The sequence below is a fragment of the Choristoneura fumiferana genome, chromosome 27 (genome assembly GCF_025370935.1).
Source record: "Choristoneura fumiferana chromosome 27, NRCan_CFum_1, whole genome shotgun sequence".
NCBI lineage: Eukaryota > Metazoa > Arthropoda > Insecta > Lepidoptera > Tortricidae > Choristoneura > Choristoneura fumiferana.
This window is the reverse complement of record NC_133498.1, coordinates 6,962,790-6,983,932: the sequence shown is the minus strand read 5'-3', so window position 1 is coordinate 6,983,932 and position 21,143 is coordinate 6,962,790. Positions and strand designations below refer to the sequence as shown.

Genomic DNA, 21,143 nt, shown 5'->3' with positions numbered 1-21,143 from the left:
AATGGCGGGAAGAAAAGCGATGATTTTTTTTAATCTGTTATTTTGCGCGAGACATAAATATATAAATGAGTATGAAATTAAATTAATTTTATTAGCTTCATTAAGTAACCACAGACACTTATTATTAAGTATTTTTATTGCATGCTTAAAATGATTGTCACTAACGTGCAAATGATGCCGAACAAAAGAAAAATAAACGAAAATTTTGATTTAAGTTTAGTTAGTTTTTTTTTTCAAGGTAAATATAGTTTGTTGCACATCTTATTAAAATGAAAAGATCAGATTTTTTTGGAAATTATTTTCAGTCCGTTTTCATAATTTCGATTTCGTTGGAAAAATATGATTTTTTATATTAAAATAAAGACCGTGACTACAAAGGAAGGACCTGAAAAAGAAACTACATCAGACATGAAAGCACATTAATTATTACCAAGTAAGGTATTATATTAAAACCATATAATTGTGTTTTTCATCTTCAATTTCTGCTACTGCATAATGTTAATTATTCAGAAACGGAAGTTGATATGAAAAATACATATATCTTTTGCCCTCTTTTTTAAATAAATAGGGTAAACAGAATGAGCTATAAGTTGCAGTAAAGTAAATAAAAACAACTAAGTACCTTTTCTGTTCACTGTGCAGAACCATGATGTTATTTTGTGATACATTACCATAACCTGGGATAATATAATGCACGGATTGAAGTACATGAGTAGAAAAAAAAACATAAAACATGTCATCAATAAAAGATCCTGAATTTATTTCAATTGTTTATTCTACCGATCTTCTTAAATAGTCAACAACAACAACAAATATACAATATTGATATAATAGTAACAACGACGATAACGAAACAGTTTTTACACGCCAGATAAAATGATTGTGCGAGTGACCACACAAAATATCCTAATGTTGCCATAACTGTCTGTCAAATTAAAAATATCGTTAGTTTACAATCGTAAAAAGGATACTTAATTTTTAACTTTTTTTTACTATAGTAGAATTTTAGAGTGAATAAAAATATAATTGTGGTCACTACACACAAAATCGTTTTGAAACGTAATGATCCGCAAGTGTTTTCATTAATGGAATTAGGATATTATTAAGGAACAACTAGAATATTTGTATCGACCAGAGAATTAACATGAATATACATTTAAAATCGATTTTCAGAGTCTGGACTTCTATTTCACTGGCTTGTAGGATATCAAATTCATAAATTTCAATGGATTGCCAAAATGTCATATGATAATTTATGGATTAAAAAACATACAATGGTATTTTTTTCTTCATAAATTATTAGTCGCAAATATATTATATTATGTATGAACCTATGTTCTCAAAGTTTGTCAATTGTATTTTGTTTATTTTCTTTTGTACAATAAAGATAGTTTAAATACATACATACATATGTATGAAGTTGAAATTAGATACTCCGACGTGTTTGTTAACTTTTTTATTTTTTATATAAACGTATACTTTTAAAACACTTACAGATCATTTGAATATTGCGTTATTACATCCACGAGAAAGCTGATTATATTTTTAAGCTAAAAGATTGCTTTGTTTAGACAACCATTGATTTTAATTATTGTTATGAACGAGGATAAATGGTAGTTTGGTCGACTTTACGCAGGCAACACTAACATTTTTATAAACACTGGCCAGTAACACCACAAAAAAGTTACAATAATACTTCAATTTCTTTTTCAGGGTCAATACAATACCTTTTTTTTTAATAATATTCTGAAGGTGTTTCCAGCCACAATTTATTAATGCGTTTTAGTAGCCTGTGACGGCCTTGAAACAAATCTATGATATTCAAAATCCGCTAAGTACCTAAGTCACAAGTTCACTAGTTGTACTTTGCAAATAAGTTGATATGATTTCAATATTACGTACATTTTGACTTGCTGATGTAATCTGATTTATCAAAATGAATACAGTCGAGTTCATAAACTTGTGAGCAAAAAATTAAAATTATCTGAACCCGCTTCTACGCCGTTAACAATATAATCGTGTTCAGATATTTTTGATCAAATTTTTGCTCACAAGTTTATGAACTCAACTGTACAAAAATCAGAATGGGAAAAACAGACCTCGCTTGTTGCAACAGACGTTACAGATGTTGCTTCTATTGTTAATAATAAATAAATAGGTAGGTACTTGAATAATTTATTAAAAAAAAAACCTACTTCGACATACATATTATAGTTAAAAAAGAATAAATTTGAACCAATTAAATGTCACAGTATTTTTTTGACTATTTAGTGCTGGTTATCCTAACTTATTCCTTTGAACCTAAATTAACTAAATTGCTCTAGATGTCCAAAGTTTTCAGTCGATAGTGATAAGACGAATTCAGTCGAATCTTTAGTTTACGGCATTAAGCTTGTTTCATTGCATAAAAAATAACAAATTCTGTAACTGTCTTGACTAACACGACCATCTGTTTCAAGCTTAGGTTTCATGGGTCTGTATAAAAAAAAACTCTCATCTGAATGTAAAAGTAATAGAAAAAAATTGGTTTTGATATTTAAAATAAAAACATGCAAATGAAACAAGCCTCGCCGAAAAATTATTTTAAAAATACTAAGACTACCCTGCAACTAAGTTACATTTTAAACATGTTAAAAAATTGGGTCCGTAATTTTGGCATCTATACGAGCATTCTAGCGTACCACGAAACAACATAATTTTCAAATGGCAACACTGAATAAAAACCGACGTAGTGTTGCGCCAACCGATAACTACCAACACCGATTGCCATGAACAATCATTTATTGCATCACACTTTACAAAAAAGCTACTTTTTAACTTTACCGCATTCCTTAAAATGGAAGCACCCATTTCTTTTAAATCGCATTGGCATCAAATAAAAACCTAAAAAGCTAGCGCTGATATTGAAATTAAGCGTATGTTATGAAAAATATATTATTTATAGTCGTTATCTACTCTTTCTTTCAAGTGCAACTATTTATTAAACCCACCATGAAAGCAGCGTCCAAATAATTAGTATAGCATTAGTTTCAAGTCATACAATACTGAAATATAAAAAAATGTTCCACTTAAATGTCATTAAAACAAAATAAGGTAGCGAATATAATACAGCTTTCAAAGAACTTTTGAACTGAATATTGATTGTTGACTGACTTGTTGAATAATGGAGGATGTAACTTTACTGTCACATTTGCTATAAATTATGGCAACAATTTCGTAGGACATTTTTTTTCTACTCTACTGTTTGTTCAAACTTGGCGTACATTTAAGTGGATCATGTAGTAGTAATAAAATGCATACAGTTTAAAAATAAGAGTAGTTAGTGTTAAGCGTGCGTGAATGTAAACGTACACGAACCATCTTTTTTACTCTTAAATATCTATTTGAAACAATATTATTTAAAAAAAACATTCTGCAGTATGCGTTTCAGTCTTATTTAGGTCTGGCAAGATTATTTCGAATTTGACACTACGGGGGTTTCTTGACACGCGACAAATCACTAGATGGCGTTAGTATCGTAAGGTCAATTTGACGTTACGGACGGTCTTGCTAACGATTGAATAAGTTTGTTTTTGTCTGAATACATTAACGTGTTATTGTTGTATATATTAATAAAAAAAATCACACAAGTAATGTTATAATTAATTATATTTATTAGAAATTTCATTTTATCGATGAAACCCTATTTTGTTTTGGGTTACCAAAAGTGTAAATGAATAAAAATTGATGTTTATTTAGGTACGACAGAAGTACCGGTTTTGGCCACCTTAAGCCCATTTTTGGCCAATTAACATTTGCAGTCATATATAGAAAGTTATAGTAAGTATTAAAATAATATGTTAAGTGAGTTTTCAAAAGTTTATACTGAAACGAATAAATTTCATAATGATTTATTACTATTAATTCATTTCAAACGTATATTTAAACAATAAATGGCCATAAACGGTACAGTGGCCACAAACGGTACTTCTGCCCTAAATCCTTCAAAAAGGCAGTTCGTTTTTGTAAATCAAGCTTTTGCGTGTAAGTTGCATTTCAAATGTAAAACGTAACTTTCACCTTATGCGATAGTGTCGTGCATGTTTTGTGCTACTACGTGGCTAGCACAGATGTCAGTTAGTTTAGTCGTTTTGACAAACGTAATGACAAGTGTGCTAGTCGCTCAGTTCCCGTAGACAAAGACTGGTATAGCGTAAAATGCAAGATACAGATGTAGTGCTAATGGTTCTCTATCAGGGAAAGTCGAAATATGACGGCACCCGAAGTGTCAATCAATTATTGTATTAAACGATTGACATTTTCATATCCGTTAATATGGAACTTTGTTATTTAGTGTCGAATGTCCTAACGAAAAATGTACGGCTGTACGATGACGGGTAGTAAAACTAATTGAGGGAGCAAGATAAATTCGAACTTTTTCCTATAAAATACGATAGAAAGCCAGTATAAACTATATCTGTACGTTGCGGGTGAGATTATATCCCCTTCTAGCGTGCCTAGGTCCCAGATTACGCTAATAAAGAAGCGGAACGGAGGTTTGAGCAATGAACATTAGTTAGTTACCTTCACCTCTTCACGTCTAAAGCTTCAAAAAAGGAGGTTCTCGATTCGGTTGTCTTTTTTATGTTTGTTACTTGAGAGACCAAAAATATTAAAACATGTCCAATTGTAATTATTTATTTTGAAATAGGTAAATAAGTCATTTTATTCACATAAATACAAGAATTTAAGAAAAAATAACCATATAAAACTTAACTATAAACTAACTACCTAATTGTAATTAATTAAACATGCAATTCGACTGACTGGAAAAACTGCCGTTACGAAATGAAAGTTATACAACGGAAAACTATCATAGTTTTGAATAATCGGGTTAATTCAAATTCACCCTTTGTAAACTACACTAAAAGGTAAAGAAAAAAAATACTATCTTTACAGATAAAAAACAGATGCTTTTTTATTTTTTATTTAGCGCCCGTATTGTTACAAAATATTTTTAAGTCGGCTTTTTCGTTAACTTGTTATTTTGTTACTATTGTGGTGTACAATAAAGTCTTTGTATTGTATTGCAATGTGAAGTGGATTTCAACTAATGCGATTAGCCCGATTCTGTACGTTTCTCCGCTCCGCTTCTAAAGCGTACTCAGTTGACCCAGTTGTCAGTATTGTAGGCATCTTTTCTACGAGCACTATTGACAATTGGCAGTCGGGGCCACGTAGAATTACTCGTCAATGACACCGTCTGACACCAATCAATTGACACAATTTTTATGATGTAAGTAACAAAACATGATTTTTCCATAGATTTTGTATGGCAACCTGTGAGTCGTCAAAGTGAGGGTTTGTCAATTCAATTGACCGACCATTTATTAAGTCACGACCTATTCGCCAACTCAATTGACTGACCATTTATTCATTTGTTAAAAGTGTAAATTTACAGATATTCAAAAAAATATTTTTAGAGCAAAAATAATGTATGTGTGTTTTAATTAGATATAGAGTTGAATAATTAGTTAAATAGCGTCAACTACTGTCAACTACACAATTAATTACTTTTAAATTGTTTTTTTTTTTTTACTGTCAACCGTAAAGTGTTCAAAAGTGGTAAAGATCTGTATATTTCTTCAAAATTACCTCTAGAATAAAACTTTCCGGGTACTTAAGATACTAAAAAATAGTATCAGTTACTACTACCCTGCCCGTATTTTAAATTTAAAACTTATATTTATATTATGACAGACGTAACTTCTTAAATGGCCTCTCGGGCCCCGACTGCAATTTGTGTGCTGATCAAATTAGTAAGAAATATATTAGTATTACAGTATAACCACGGAGCTAGTAATCACAGTAAAACCACCATGTCAACTAAATATAAATAAAGTAAAGAGGAACATCATAGGACACTTGACACCACAAGACAATAATTTCGAGAAGCGATTGTAATAAAAATATATATTTTAGTTCTGAAAATCAGATTAATTTTTGATCAACTGCAAAGTTAGATTTCAGTTTTACACCCCGTACACGTCCCACTGCTGAGCAAAGGCCTCCTCTCAGAGTGAGAGGGCTTGGGCCGTAGTTCCCACGCGGGCCCAGTGCGGATTGGGAACTTCAAATACACCATTGAATTGCTTCAGTTTGTGCAGATGTTCAAGCTCGTGGTAAATTTCAAATACAATTTCGCACATGAACTACGAAAAACCGAAAAACGCGGTACGTATTTGAACCCACGACCCTATGCTTGAAGCCATAGGTCAAAGTATAAATAATGGCTTCCACAGAGCAGACTTCTACTGCCAAACAAAATCTATGAGTCTGAGTATGAGTTAAAATAAAAAGTTTGTCAACTGAGTGATGGTGTCAAGTAACCTATTATATTGAATGAAATAATAACCTCTTTTGCTCTTACGCCACATGGTTTCCGCTGTGTAGCAAAAAAGGTTGTATTTCATTGAAATTGAATTCCAGTCTGCATCAATCAATTATTATATGACTTGTGTATTCCTTAATGTGATTTCTACCTACATGACATCCTTAGTGCGGCAGTAAAAGTAGTATACATTGCTTTTCCACTTACCACTTCACTAGTGAGACAGTTGATGGTGGTTGGTGGAAGGGCGCGGGCGGGAGGCGGAGGGGCGCGGGGGGAACGCCGCCCCTCGGAGGGGGTTGCACCCCGGGCGGGAGTTATCGAGTACCCTGTAATAAAGGATGTTGTTATAAAATAACGGTCAGCATCAGGCGGACCACGGAAGTTTGAACCTGAGATAATACAAATCTATTTTTTATTCGAGTCATCAACATTTTCTGTTGGTTGGTCGGATTCACCAGTGGTCCAGTTGATAGGATACATCGGTGCGTATAGCCACAGGAGGTGCGGGTTTGAATCCCGTCCGGAACAAAAAAAAACTTTATCCAATTAATAAATATGAACGCTTGTGTGTTTGTTACTCTTTCACCCCCTATAAGGTAAGCAGTAAACGGCCTTATCGCTTCAGAACGATCTCTTGCAGGCAACCTTTTTCAATAGCAAGAACGTTAGGAATTGATTTCACCAGGTGCAACTCGTGTTAGTATAAAGTTTGAACGATAATTTATTTATTTATTTCGGAGAACCAACAGCTTTAATTTACAGAGTAAACTTATTTTATAGTTTATTAACAAACATACCTGTACCCATACCCTGTTCGCTGCTGCTAGACTCTGTAAAGCTTGGGGTTCCTTCCGTCCACGTGGGCGTGGAACCTTCTACGGACGCAGGCGGAGTCCAACACACACTGAAATACCAATCAAAAGATACTTAAAGCTATAGCAGCACACATATACACACAATAAAATTTAGGTTAATAATTTGCTAACATTTGTTAAAACTTAGTAGGTAGTTATTAATTGACTGTTTTACTGTCTGTCTTCGCGATACACGCAAAGAGTCTAGTGTGGAGGAAGCAAATGTATCATAATTACAACGTTATTATATTTCAAATAAATTATTTTATTTTTGATAAAGTAGATAAGGTGGTTGAAGTGGTAATAGGCCGCAGCGCTTGAAGAACAGATATCCTTAGGAGAGAAAGTATATCGAGTGGCGACCATACACCAGAAGACACAGCGATGGCAGGCCTCTTAGTAGATGGACCGACAATATATCGAGTTGTAGGAAACTGGTAGATTCAGGCGCCGAGTTGTCGTTCATTGTGGCGTTCAAGTTATTTATGTAGTTTTCTTAAATATTCGTTTTTTTTAACACGTCGTTGCTTATATACAAAAGCGACACCAATAAAATAAATGTGCGTATGTATGTAATGAAGATGGTGATGAAATAAATTAGGTGTATCTTAGTTATCTCACCTAGCCTCATTGCTCCTTGCGCTGCTCAGCGCAGCGGGCGTCAACGCAAGCGACGACGCGGACGACGTAGTCATGACGCTAGCCGCGCTCGATGCCCCGCGGCGTCGCCCGGACGCACTCGATGACGTTGTTGACGACGAGTTAGTCCTACTGGTCCGGGGAGGCGGGTGTTCTTCAAACGGCGGCGGCGGGGTCGAGCAGCACGACGGCATGGCTGGGTGGAAACTAGCGTTTAACTACAAGTAGCGTTGGTGGTTGTAGCTTTAGTGACAGGCTTTTGACACCAGTTGACACATTTTTTATGAGTTGTCAAAACGCGATTATAAATTTTATATGGTAATACTGAATTGTCACATGACTTATTAGCCAACTCAATTGACTGACTATTTATTTGAGATAAATAAATAGTTGGTCAATTGATTTGGCTTAGAAGTGAAGTTACTAGAAACCCAAATTTATAGTTAATTGATAATAAATATGGTACTTAGGGTTATTTTTTATTTTTATTTAAATTAGATAGATAGAAATAATGGTGTCAAATACCCTGTGGTCTGGTTTAGAACTAACGATGATTATGGTAAATAAAGGGTAGTTGTGAGCAAATAGAAGAAAGAGGAAGGACTCGGTTATGCCAGAAACATGTGCTATTTTAAGCGGCTACATTTTGACCATTTCTCAACAGTTTGTATATTTCATTTTTGGCTTCGATTTTGCAATAAAGTGAATTAATTAAACTGAGCCTAACTTCCCTAATTAGTCTCTCAAAATGTCCTAGTTTAATTGCTTGGATAATACCAATTTCGTTGCCATAAAAAAAATTTGCAATACAAAATGTATTAGGTTCTAATACCTCTTTCTTCTATTCCATTGTATACCGGTTGGTCTATTTACATGGGTCAGTATGAATAACTCCGAAATTTTATGGCATAGCAATATAAGTATCTGTTCTAAGAAACCGTGTTTTTGATAACTATACCTACTTGCATTGTTATCTTACCTACGCATACAATATGTATATTTTTATATAAGTACAGTCGAACAAATTGAATCATGACCCAGGGTGGAACTATGATTTCCTTGACAAAAGTATGGAATGTCAACATGACATTAGTAGCACAAAGGTTCCACCCTGGGTCATGATTCAATTTGCTCCACTGTACATACTTTTTGTGTTTGAATAAAAATAATGCTATAATATTAAATTACAAGATGGTCCATCAAAATAAACTTCGACAATGGATTCTGTGGTTTGGACATGACATTGGCAAGATTTGGTTAGACAGGCATCGAAACCAGAATGCAAGTATTTTTCTACAGTACTACCGGCTTCGATGCTCGAACTGAGTAGGTATGAATTTTTATTTCAGTTCACTAAAATAGATAACATGGTTCGCTAGGACAGATCTTTCTGTGTCTTATTGTTTTAGAGTTACCCGTACTGACACATCTAAATAGGCCAGCCGGTGTAGAAGGGAGGAATTGAGCTGGTTTTAGTGAATTAATAGGAGCTATAGACTTAGGTAGCTATGGTAAATGGGGGGTAATTAATAATTATGTAGTGATAAGTGATAATGATAATAAGTATGTGTGAAAAGTTTGTGATAAGTACAGTATAATGATGTATCTATTTTAATGCAAGGTTCTGTAGTTGTAGTAACAGAAGTGACTTATAATGACAAGTTAGAACTACATTTGGTAACAATATGACTAATCTAGCAGTGGTAATAATCGCACGGATATGGTTAGATTTTAGATATAGTGAAGTCATAGTAAGTACCTACAAGAACATATAAAAACTGCCTACTTCATTTGTAGACGGATCGATAGTCACTCTTTTTCTTTAAACAGAATTTTCAAGAGAACAAATGTGAATGATTACGATAAAAGGTGTAGTGTATGAGACCAATTTGGATGTATACACCAAAAATTTAATTTAAATTAATATTTTTCAAATCAGATTTAAAATGAAGGTGATAGATGTATTTAGTAAAAAATATGTCCACGGTTAAATGGGACTAAAACACAAACTAACGTAACATAGCAGCACTTGCTCTACAATTCATTATTCTGGTAAACGGGCGTTTTTTTAAAAAGTACCCTTTTTTTTGAAATTTTGGAAAAAAATATGGTTTTTCCAATTCAACTTTTCCTAATCAAGAGCACAATCGATTCCGATCGTTTAAAAAAATTACCCCATTTTTTCATACAAAATTTTATGAGTCACTTGTCACGCCCATATTGAGTGTATGAAAAAAAAAACGTCGCAAAACTGAATTTTTTTTGAGCACCTTTTTTAAACTATCGGAATTGATTGTGCTTTTAATTCTGAGTAGAAAAAACCAGTTTTCCAAAATTAAAAAAAAAGGAAAGGGTACCATCAGCCAAATAAGTGGTCTATCAATTTTTAAACAAGTGCCTATCAAATGAATATGTCGCTAAAGTCGAACTTTGAAGTTGACAGACACGTCTATGGGCATTATTGTTTTATGGCATGCAAACGATTATCAACTTTAGGGTGGTGGACCACATATTTGGCTAATGGTACACTTTTTTTGAAAACGCCCAAAAACATATAAAGTAAAAAATTTGTTTGGTGGGAGAAAATATTATTTTGGAGATTCGACTTAAACTTTGGTACACCAAATACCATGTATGAAAGTTTCGTATGAAATAAATGGTGAAAAATACAATTAAAATAGCTTACAAGTCAACATAATTTTTAGGTAAGACGAAGTGACAATTATGTCGAACTGTAAGCTCTTAGTTATAATGGTCTCGTAGAATTGTATGTTGATAGTTTCAAGGATATTCTCAATGAGGGCTATCGCGTATGAATTCGCCACTAGAGGCGCTAGTGTAGCGTGAGGTCTCCGAAATGTCAAATCTCATAGTTTTTGGGTGAGCTACGCGGGTTTATTTATAATTAGAATAATTTTGTGAATATTTTGCAATATCTGAAATTAATTATGGCAAATATGCGTTCCGGGGCAATGAATGTCTGTGTTTTGAGACAGTTTTGTTTTTCGGAAACCTTTTTCCTCCCTTTTTCCGAACAAAACGGGGACTATGCAACACTGTGGCATGCTCGATATTTTTATGGTACGGTTTTAAGGTGTATTAAATATGATTATAATCTAAACTTTGTCTTTACGCCCGTAATAACAGACTTTGAAAGCCACACTTAAAAACCTCACGCAACAGTGCGCCATCTAGTGAGACAAAAAACGATAGCCCTCATTGTAAACCTTACGCCGTGAATCTTGTCTATGAAAAATATGAAACTAACAATTCCTTAAGTGTTTTAAAATTAATTCGGAATCATATAGTTGGGTTAGTTTCCGAACCCAACCATATGGAATATTGCGGATTAATTTTAAGAAACTGTGGATTAGTTTCTAGAAAGGGAATCTTAGTAAATTATTTTTGTGATTGGTGTAAAATTTGACGGTGTTCAAATGTGATTCAAAAACTACATCTAATATTGCCAGTCCAAAATAAAACTGGTTATTAGGCAATCTATGATCTACAGAAAAACATACCAATCTAAATACATAAGTTAGGGTTAACGTATAAACGGCAGTTTTAGCTATACATTAATGCAAATCACAACACATCTACAAATACATGCTAAACGAAAACTATTTCTACTTTATTAGAAAAAGATAGAATTTTCCCGGTTGACTTTCCGTTGCCTTTCATTTGTTTAGGGCGGGTTTTTCATGAAGAGATGTCGCACTGACGTAGCTATCTTACATGTGAGCAGAATAACATGGTATCATTCTTCATGACATGAATATGGCTTTCCGTAAAATAATGCATAATTCAATCAACAATTTTCCAATGTCAATTCAAATCAAGTATTTTTTTATAATACTTCTTCAATCTCTTTCTTCATTCGGTAAATCTTCCTTTTCTCAGATCTCTTCTTGAAACTGCCTTTCTTCTTTCTAGGCGCTCTAACCGGAGGTTTATCAGAAGCAGATACTTGCGAAAACTTTTTTATTTTATCATGTACATTCCCAGCGTAAGATTTAGAAACAACCGCATTGACTGCTGTATTGTTTAGAACATAATTCGTTCTATCCATAGAACTAGAACTGTCATGGCTGTATTCAATAGGCTCGAAAATTTTCTTAGTTTCTTTAACCTTTAAGTCGGTTTTGACAATATTCAATACATTTCTAGATCGTTTGCTATCTTGCGAGGACGAAATTGAGCTCCTTCGTGAACTATTTTCAGAATCCGTTTGCACTTTAAGAATATGCTTTTGAAACATATCTATTTTAGTTTTAGCTTTTTTGTGGCACACCACTTCATCCTTAGTCATGCCTCTCGAATGTTCTTCGGAATAAGTTTTTATTTCTACTTTAGGTTTGAGTTTTTTCTCATCCTGACGATTCTTATCTCTTTTGGATTGATTGAAGTTAAGCCGTTTAGTTAGACCGGACATAATTCCAGTTTTTCCTCCATTTTTATCTGTTTTTACTTCTGATTCATCCTTAATATTTTCTTTTTGTAATTCTCTATCCGAACGCAGAGTCTTTTTCAAAGATCTCGCAGCGACGATTAATTCCGATGATTTGACATTGTGGACACTTGCTTTCTCTGTAGTTTCTCTAGTTGGTGATCTTTTCGTTAGTTTATCGCCTATTTGATTCACAACACCTTTTATGAACTGTGAAGGGCTTTTAGACTGTCTAGCTTTGGAATTATACGATTCCTCGTCCATTTTTTGATGCACTACAATCTGATCTTCACTGCTCGATTCAGTAAAAGAAGTGTCGTCATATTCCCCCGAATCTAAATGTTCTCTGACAGTTTTATCAACATTAAAATTAGCCATCATAGTCGTTTGAGCAATCAAATCTTTTCCAGGATGCGAACGCTCTGTGATACTGTCTCCCTCTTCGGCATAGTCTAAGAAAGAGTTAGAAGAAACCAGCTTGGTCACTCTAACGGAGTGATCGGATATGGAAGGCGGTATATGGCATGCAGAAGGCACACTGTATTTAAAATCATGCCCGTAGAACACAAAATCGTCATCGCTACTTGTGATCGGTGTCTGAGGCGGGATGTCATTGACGGATATGCTTAAATGATAGTCACCTTTGGCATCTATACTGGACTGGGAGTTACCGCCACCCCTTTTGGCCTTAGGGGAGCCTCTTGGAGGCACGGGCGGAGGCACTCTCTGTTTCTGAGAGCCCTTTAGTACAGCTGGGAAGGCCACGTCAGGCTCAGAGACAGCTGTTGTGGTTTTAGCAGCAGACTGTTGTATTGTCTTAACAGAAGTAGACACTGGTGACGTCACTGACGTAGGCGTGAAATGCGCCGTGACATCGGACAGGGAAACTAAATCAAAAAGCGTTTTGTACAATAAAATTTTATTGATATTTGGCACAGTTAGTTATGTAAGGAAGCGTTTTTAAATGTCCAATATTACATGTTTGAGTTTATATTTTTTATTTTGAGCTTGACCGTGAATGTATCGATATTATTGGTGCAGTGGAGTGAGCATGCAGATTTGAAAGTGAGAAATAATATAAGAGATACCCAATAGTAAAGATCCGATAGGTCAGCAGCGGCATGGAAAAGATCAGAATTTGTGACGATAAGATTAGGTACGGATTATTCAATAAAATCGGGTTTTAAATAAGCCGTAAAATCACTTAAGATTATTTAATCAGAGCCTCAATTCTTTATTATAAAAGTTGGAAAACATCAGACCTTTTTACTTAAAACTTTCTTAGGTACAATGACCGTTATGATTTGTAACTAGGATTGATATGTCATAGAAAGCCCGAAATGAAGATAAACGCGAAAAGCGTAAATGAAATAGGTATCTATAAAAGCGCAATGAATTAATTATGTAACTATTATTAATACATGTTTAAAACGACCAGGAATAGGACGAATGATTTCTCAAAGTAATCAGAAGATATGTGTCACCAAATTCTGAGTCGCTTTAATGAACAATTAGATTATTACTTGGTATTGTTTTGAAACACTAAGATCCCCATATTTCTAAACAGTAAAAAAAAGTTATGTTGGGGTGATCTTTCGACTTATTTAACCTTTTCGACCAAGGACAGTTCTATGTCTATACATCACATAGGTTTACCAATTTTGGTATTTACGTCGATGCATTTAATAAGGTTAAGGTTAAACTTTTGTTTTATTATAGCTATACTAGCTTTTGCCCACAACTTCGTCTGCATCTCGCCGGAACTTCGCTCGTTCCCGGGATAAACTGCATGAATGTTTAACGGGAAGCATATGTTTAAGTACTATAGCTGAAAAAATAATTTTAGAAAATAATAGCATATTTTCAGCGGCTGTTGCAGCAGCCGCTGAGTCGCCTTGCTCCGAAGACGAAGGGCTACGGATTAGCCCGAAACATGTCGAGCTAAACTCGATTTAAGACGTGAGTTATCCGGGTCATTATATTTAATATGAGTGAGTCTCACGGTAGTTTCATGTTCAATATATTGACATTTTAATTTTGCATTGTTCCCGCACCACTTCGTAAAATATGTTGGCATGATAATTTACAGCTGTTCACAATCAAAAATGCGAAAATGTGACGTGAGGTCACTAAACTTGCAAAATAAATGTCAGTCAAAATTAAATGACGCGCATGCGCACCTTAGCGCAGGACACACTTAGGACAGTTTCCATTTTTATAACGCAGTTACGCTTCCTGATCTATTATTTATTCGTAGTGTCCAAAGCCAAAAAAACTTTAATTTCATTCAGTGAAGGATTTTTTTAATCAGTTCAATAGTTGCAGAAATTATCCTCTACATATAAACTCAAATAAACAAAGTTATATTATTATATTAGTATAGACAATATATACTAATTAAAATCACGCTTCCATTCGAGTGGTGCACATGTATTAGTTTATTATGACAAATAAATAAACGATATTAATAATTTCTCACCTGCTTTCATACTGGCAACACCGCTGGAACTAGCCGCCCCTACATCCATTAGATGCGTGAAAATATATACATGATACATATTATGTTGAGATACCGAAGGAGCCATAGAAGAAAATATATATAGTTTTCGTTTAAAGACACGTGTTTAAAAGTTATTTTGCTGAATGTGCTTGCATTATCATTCAACGTACTCGTGTAAAGTAAAATTTTAGTTTTTAATAATTTACTCTTATTTACACTAGATATATTTTGTTATGGGATGTAGACCGTGACTACTCTTAACCTTTTCGCCGCCACGTCAAATAAAAAAGGCCATCACTCATACGCCAGGCTTCTATATTGCAATGCCTAAAATTGAACCTTAACATAATTGAACGAAGGTTGTTTTTGCATTGAAGTAATGGACGTAGATATAAGTCGTTGGCGTCGAAAAGGTTAATGAGCTCCCGATGGGACCGAAGTCCGAAGAAAGAGCGCCGAAAGTTGTATTTATGCGTCCGAGTTGAGAAACATCAATGGCACCATGCAGGACGTTGGAAGTTTCTATATTTGCGTACTAGATGGCGCTCCTAGAGCTACACATGCATAATAATCACGGGATATCAGTCTACCAGCGATCATTATGCATGCAACGACATCCAAATATCGGGAGCTCATTAAAGGTTATCATGATCTACATCTCGTAACAAATACACCAATACCAAAATATAAGCCAATCCGCCCGCTGGATGTAGGTCAAATTCGATTTGCAAGATTTGAATACTGACACCAGGACAGGTGAAATTAAATGAAAGCTTGTTATAGCAGGTTATTAAAGCGCGAAGTGTTGTAATAGACGACTCGAATTGTTTAAAATTACTTTTAATGCATGGGGCTTGTCTGAGTGCAACAAGACATTGAAGGTTATAAGGTTAAAAACAAGTGATGTGTAATAGGCTAAATGTTTAATAGCGTGATTAATGAAGTGCACAATACTTTGAATAAAAAAATGTTCATCAAATCGATATGTGAACTAAACCAAAACTTATAGTACACATGTAATTAATAGTAATTATAGAAACCTTATCCATTTTTAGAAAAGAGCTATTTTAAAAGTAGTATCCTTGTAGTAGCGATATTGTTTTCTTGGAGACCCACAAATGTACCAATTTCAAACAAGTCATTATTTAAGGGTACCCAAGGTCAAACCGCAATATAGTGGGTACTATTATAGTTACTATTACCTGCGTACTAAGCATCTGCAACTATTTACTTGCGTTAATCCTTAGGTCTGGCAGTTGAAGTTAAATTCCTGGCATTTATCTTTTTTTCTTTTAATTAAAACACTATATTTCGTAGTCTTCTTAGCAGTCGAGACTTGGGAAATTTACATTCATACCCCAACTCCGTGGCAGTATCAGAATCAAAAGTAGCCTATGTGATATTTCCGAGATTAAGCAAACATTCCAAATTTCAACCAAATCCGTTCACCCATAGTGCAGTTTGACCTTCTGGGTGCTATTTTTTAATTTCAAGCAGTTGTAAACTGAAATCAAATATTTTACTTATAATATGAATAATGACTGTACAACTGAACTCAATTCGTGACTCGCTGACACCTTATCACAGAAAATGACAGGGCAAGACCACATTGTTCGACAAGAAACAGCAAGAAAATCATTGACACTGCGCTTGATTCAACAGTCTGTGCTAAGTCTGTGTATTTTATGAATCATATATCTGTGATGGTCTTTACCTATTTTGTTATTACAGATATCCGCCACATAAAATATCAGTAACTTAACGGACTGTTGAAATAGGCCCTGACAGCGAGAACGTTCTACGTTGGGTTAGGAATCGTTCGTCAGTATCACTAGTAGCTTGATTGAGAATAAAAAATAAAACATTTTACTAAAACTGGCTAGATAGGTCCTACTTTCAATTATACATAAAGCGTTTCAAATAAAACAAGATTTTCCTCTACTACCATCATTTATTACTTTATATACATACAAATTCCTTCTAAACACGCTACATAGAAATAATCAAGTCATCTGTCAATTATATTCGTTTTAACACAAATAATTATTCAATAATACGACATTTAACATTGCTGACAGCTGTAATTATTTATTTATAACGCCTCAATTACCTTTTGCGACCGTCTGTTTTACTTTACCGTTTTTATCAGTCTCAAACTAAATCAATTTATCAAGTTTACAGTCACAATCAAGTTTAACGTCTCACGATAGTTTTTTTTTAATGTTGAAACACTAACATAATTGAGGCTTTAGTCTCTAATTTACATGTTTCAAAATAACGTCACAATTCAATTTGTCTAAAATAAATAATTACATTAAGGTAAGGTAATAAATACAGTCAAACGCCTTTGCTTCAATAGGGTAGATGACACCATAAAGCTATAATTGCAAGATGCGACTCTAGTAAAAAAATAATTTATTTTAGCCCTAAAACTAGAATAATTTTATATTAACTGCTTTAAAACAAATAAATAGATAGTTGATAGAGTTGGCAAATAAGTGAAATCAAAACTAACTATTGCCATGCAAGAAGTACAGGGCATAAAAAGTACGTCCGTTGATTGGCGGTGTCATCATGTCTATTGGACTTCTTTAGTCAGTTATTAATTGTTAACATCATTGCCCCCACTTTAAGAAAACTCATATAATAATATAAATAACAAGATTTCAAGTGTTTCACGATTTTATTTTATTATAATAATGGCTTGAAAAAAAAAGAAACTTGAAAAGGTACTTTTTAACAAACATAGTTTGTGACAATTTAAATACTTTGATTGGATTAAAATGTGGAATGTCATTGGCTTTCATTAGTCGTTATTATCATCCCGCCATTAGCTTCATCTGTAATTAAGCTATGCAAAGAAACTTTACAAGTCTAAATTTATTTACTTGCAATGGTCCAAGTGATTTGAAATTAAGCATGTGAATTTTTTACAATGCTACAGCCAAGTGCCGCCAAAATGATGTTTTAAAAATGATTTTTAACCTACAACTTATTTCACTTTAACCTTTTCAATTCCAGCCAATGAAGTCATTCAATCGTGAAAGGTTAAATTGTTCATCATGTAAGGAGGTCACTGTGACATTTTTTTAAATAGCCAGTGACCGAATACCGTTAGTATTTGCACACGAGAGAAGGGAAATTCGTTACAGAAACGCATCAAAATCCTGCTTAGGACCTCTGAAAAGAACCCACTTGAACGTATCAGCATAGTTTCATAATAGATGATAATACTTGCACCTCTAGTCAATAAAGTTTTTTTTGTTGTAAAAAAACTATCAGAAAAATTTAAACTGTGTAATTTGTACTTATATTAAAACTCAAATTTTATGAGGTACGCAAAATTTAACTTATACTCATTTGCAGTTCATAGTTACCAAAAATTAAAACTGGTTTCAACATTTCCAGTGCTTTTTGAACCTCTAAAAACAGTCTTTTAGTTTAATTTTTGAAAAGCGAAAAGCTCACAATGTGTGCCTAAAGTTGCAAGCTTATAGTGAAAAAACGAGTCTTAAACGATAACAATAAATATCAATTTAGGTAAGTATTTCAACACAAAACAGCCTTAATGTCGGTTAATTGTTCTAGAACGCTTAAAGTATTTTAAGCACACAGAACTTAATGTCAGTGCGTGATTTAATTAGTGAAAGGGCTTGTCGACCCAGCAATGACCAAGAAAAAACTAACAGTTCGAGTACTATTTTAAATTTTTGTCAGGCAATGGCAGCTTAATAAAACTGCATTACGAAAAATGGTAAAAAAACTTTAACCTTGCAAGCAAGGCACATGCAGCTCTGTCTTGGAATATAGAATTAACCAGCAAAGGTGCACAAATCTGTTATTGAAACTAATACAACCCTGAAAGAGAGTAATATAATATTTTGATAATCAGCTCTTTAATGGGTAAATGCATACAAAATACGAAATAACACGTCATTATCCTCAACATTTCGGCCGTATTCCAACTTGTAGCGACCGAGGTCACATTTAAAGTGGAGGGCCTTTTTCGCTTTGGCTTATTCTTTATTCCAAGTCAACTGTTTGAAATTTAAATCATTATATGACTACGCCCAATAGTTTATATCAAATTTATAATGTTTCTTAGGAAGAGTTCACGTTACACATGTCTCTAGCTGATAACTTAAAAAAAAGTTAAAACCTTTACGTGTTTTCCACAGCATTTTACATTAATTTCTTTAACCTTTTTCCCGTAATAATCAACTAGATTCTTACGGTTTAACAGTTACACTGTGCATTAAAAGGTTAAAACATTATTCAATGTCACAACAGACACATTTACATCACAATGTTATACCAATAAAATGTAGTTTTGACTTCAATCGGCCGGCGGCACTACAATAATCGTGCTACCACTTTCATTGGTACTATAAATCTCAGCTTTATCAATACTTTTAACATAGACAACCTCTTTGATCATTCTATCTGTTTCTGTTTCAATGTTTTCGTCGCCATTTAATTTTACAACAGAAACGTGTGTATTAGTTTGGATCTCTTGATCACGTTTGTTCAGTAAAGGAGATTCTTGCCTTATGTACACAGTTTGCGTTGATCTGACTTTTCTAAACCGCATATCTTTGGGTAACGTTGATGCTTCACGCGCCTCTAAACTTTTGGTAGGAGTCACGCTTCTAGTTCTATAACTTGAGTTTAAGCTTTTTGGTAACGTATTAGGATTATTAGGGTTGTTAGCGCCTGTTGTGTCTGTGGTGCTTTCTGATTTTACAAAACCAATATCCATGAAGAATTTCTTGAATTTCTCTACGAATGTTGGCGATTTCGATCTGTTGAAACTGCTTGATAGACGCTCGTTGGTGCTTTCGTCTTCGACTCGTTCTGGTATGTTTGACATTGATTTGTGTTTTTCTAGTACAATAGTTCTTCGTTTAATAAAATCGTCTTCATCGTCAATAAATGGTATATCTTGTAAATTATTTTCGTTTCTAGTGTCTACCGCTGCGTCCTTTAGAATCTTGACTGTGGGACTGTTAGAAGTTTGTGGTTCTATATATATCTGTGGGACACTAGTGCTAGTATTGTCGGTCTGTATACCGCTATCAGCTAAACTCCCGTTGATATGGGAGCTGCCTACGCCCGTGCTCAACACTTTCGTGAGCTGATCTGAAAGGCTGACCATTCTCTCTTGGACTGCAGATCTGTATACGTTATCTACGTAAGAGGGGCCAGGGTCTCTGGTGTTTAAATTTGATGTATCAAAATCTATCCTTCTTTGGAAAGTACGATCTCTATCAATGGTTTTTAATCTATCTGATAGCACTGACGGGTATTCAGTGACGACAGGATGCCTTTGGTTCCAGGTAGATATTGTAGTGTCTGTGAAATCGCTCAGGCTAGATCTTAGGGAAGACCTAGGCGACAATCTAGACGTCCTCATTAGATCAGGGTTGTAGTCTTTTATAGGCTTGGCGTTGTACTTTCGTCCTGTGTAACAGACGGCCATTTTAATTCAGTTTTTTGGTACATTTCAGTTTATTTCGCCTCCATACACCACGCTGCGACTCCGTTAGCACGACACACGCGAAAAAAACACGTTTCTTTTTAAACTACGTTAAATAAAAACAAGGAACAACTGGGGAAAGGAGGGGAGAAAATAAACTGAAATGTATAATAATAGGTACCAATTCGCATTCTGTGTTAGGAGGGGTTACGACTACTGTTAAAAAAATAAAAAAGTACTAATAAAAGGTTGATGGGTGATGAGGGTAGGTTGCAAAATGAATCGACTTAAACATATATAAAACATAAAATAAATAAATAAGTTCAATAAAATTGGGGGCGTTCAAGTAATACGTAACGCAATTTTTGCAGATTTTTCATTTAGACGTATCGTGTTGTAGTTTAATACGCACACGTGTTGAACAATGTCATAGTCGATTCATTATAGCTACAAATGTAACAAAAGATTCAACTCTTTTCATTCAATCCATTTGTATCTCTATACAACAGAAATAAGATTCTTATTTGTACGCAGAAAATGATCAGAGTTGTATCAATTTTCATAATGATGTGTCTCACGAACGTCTCAAAATAGAGCAAGAAATGAGTACTTCAGTAGGTATAAAACGAACAACGTATTCAAATAAAAACATGAAAATATACATCAGCTTTCCACATTTGTAAAAATACATTCTTCTTCAATACAACAATAATTGAAGTCTGCATTTCTACACTCCTTTTAAAGCTGTACCGATACACTTTCTCACTCTAGCATTCAACAGACAGTCCTTTACGTAGCACTGTTTCGTCGAAAATACTTTTTAGTTTTCTAGCGACTGCACCCATGTTTTTTAT

The 21,143-nt window shown here is 34.1% G+C and overlaps 1 protein-coding gene across 13 annotated transcripts in view; it reads right to left on the bottom strand.

Moving 5' to 3' along the window:
• The window catches only part of PIP5K59B (Phosphatidylinositol 4-phosphate 5-kinase 59B), a 108,777-nt gene that overhangs the window by 8,964 nt on the left and 78,670 nt on the right, over positions 1-21,143 (bottom strand). For 2 of the 13 annotated variants that reach the window (XM_074108784.1, XM_074108782.1), the window contains exons 15-19: positions 14,793-14,831; positions 12,955-13,200; positions 7,849-8,062; positions 7,171-7,277; positions 6,578-6,699 (exon numbers count right to left, since the gene is read on the bottom strand). In XM_074108784.1, the coding sequence (XP_073964885.1) occupies positions 6,578-6,699; positions 7,171-7,277; positions 7,849-8,062; positions 12,955-13,200; positions 14,793-14,831 (728 nt within the window). Of the gene's footprint in view, positions 1-757; positions 2,974-6,577; positions 6,700-7,170; positions 7,278-7,848; positions 8,063-11,275; positions 13,201-14,792; positions 14,832-16,744; positions 20,274-21,143 lie in introns of those variants that run through there. The other 11 variants (XM_074108786.1, XM_074108788.1, XM_074108779.1 and 8 more) reach the window with 9 other exon arrangements.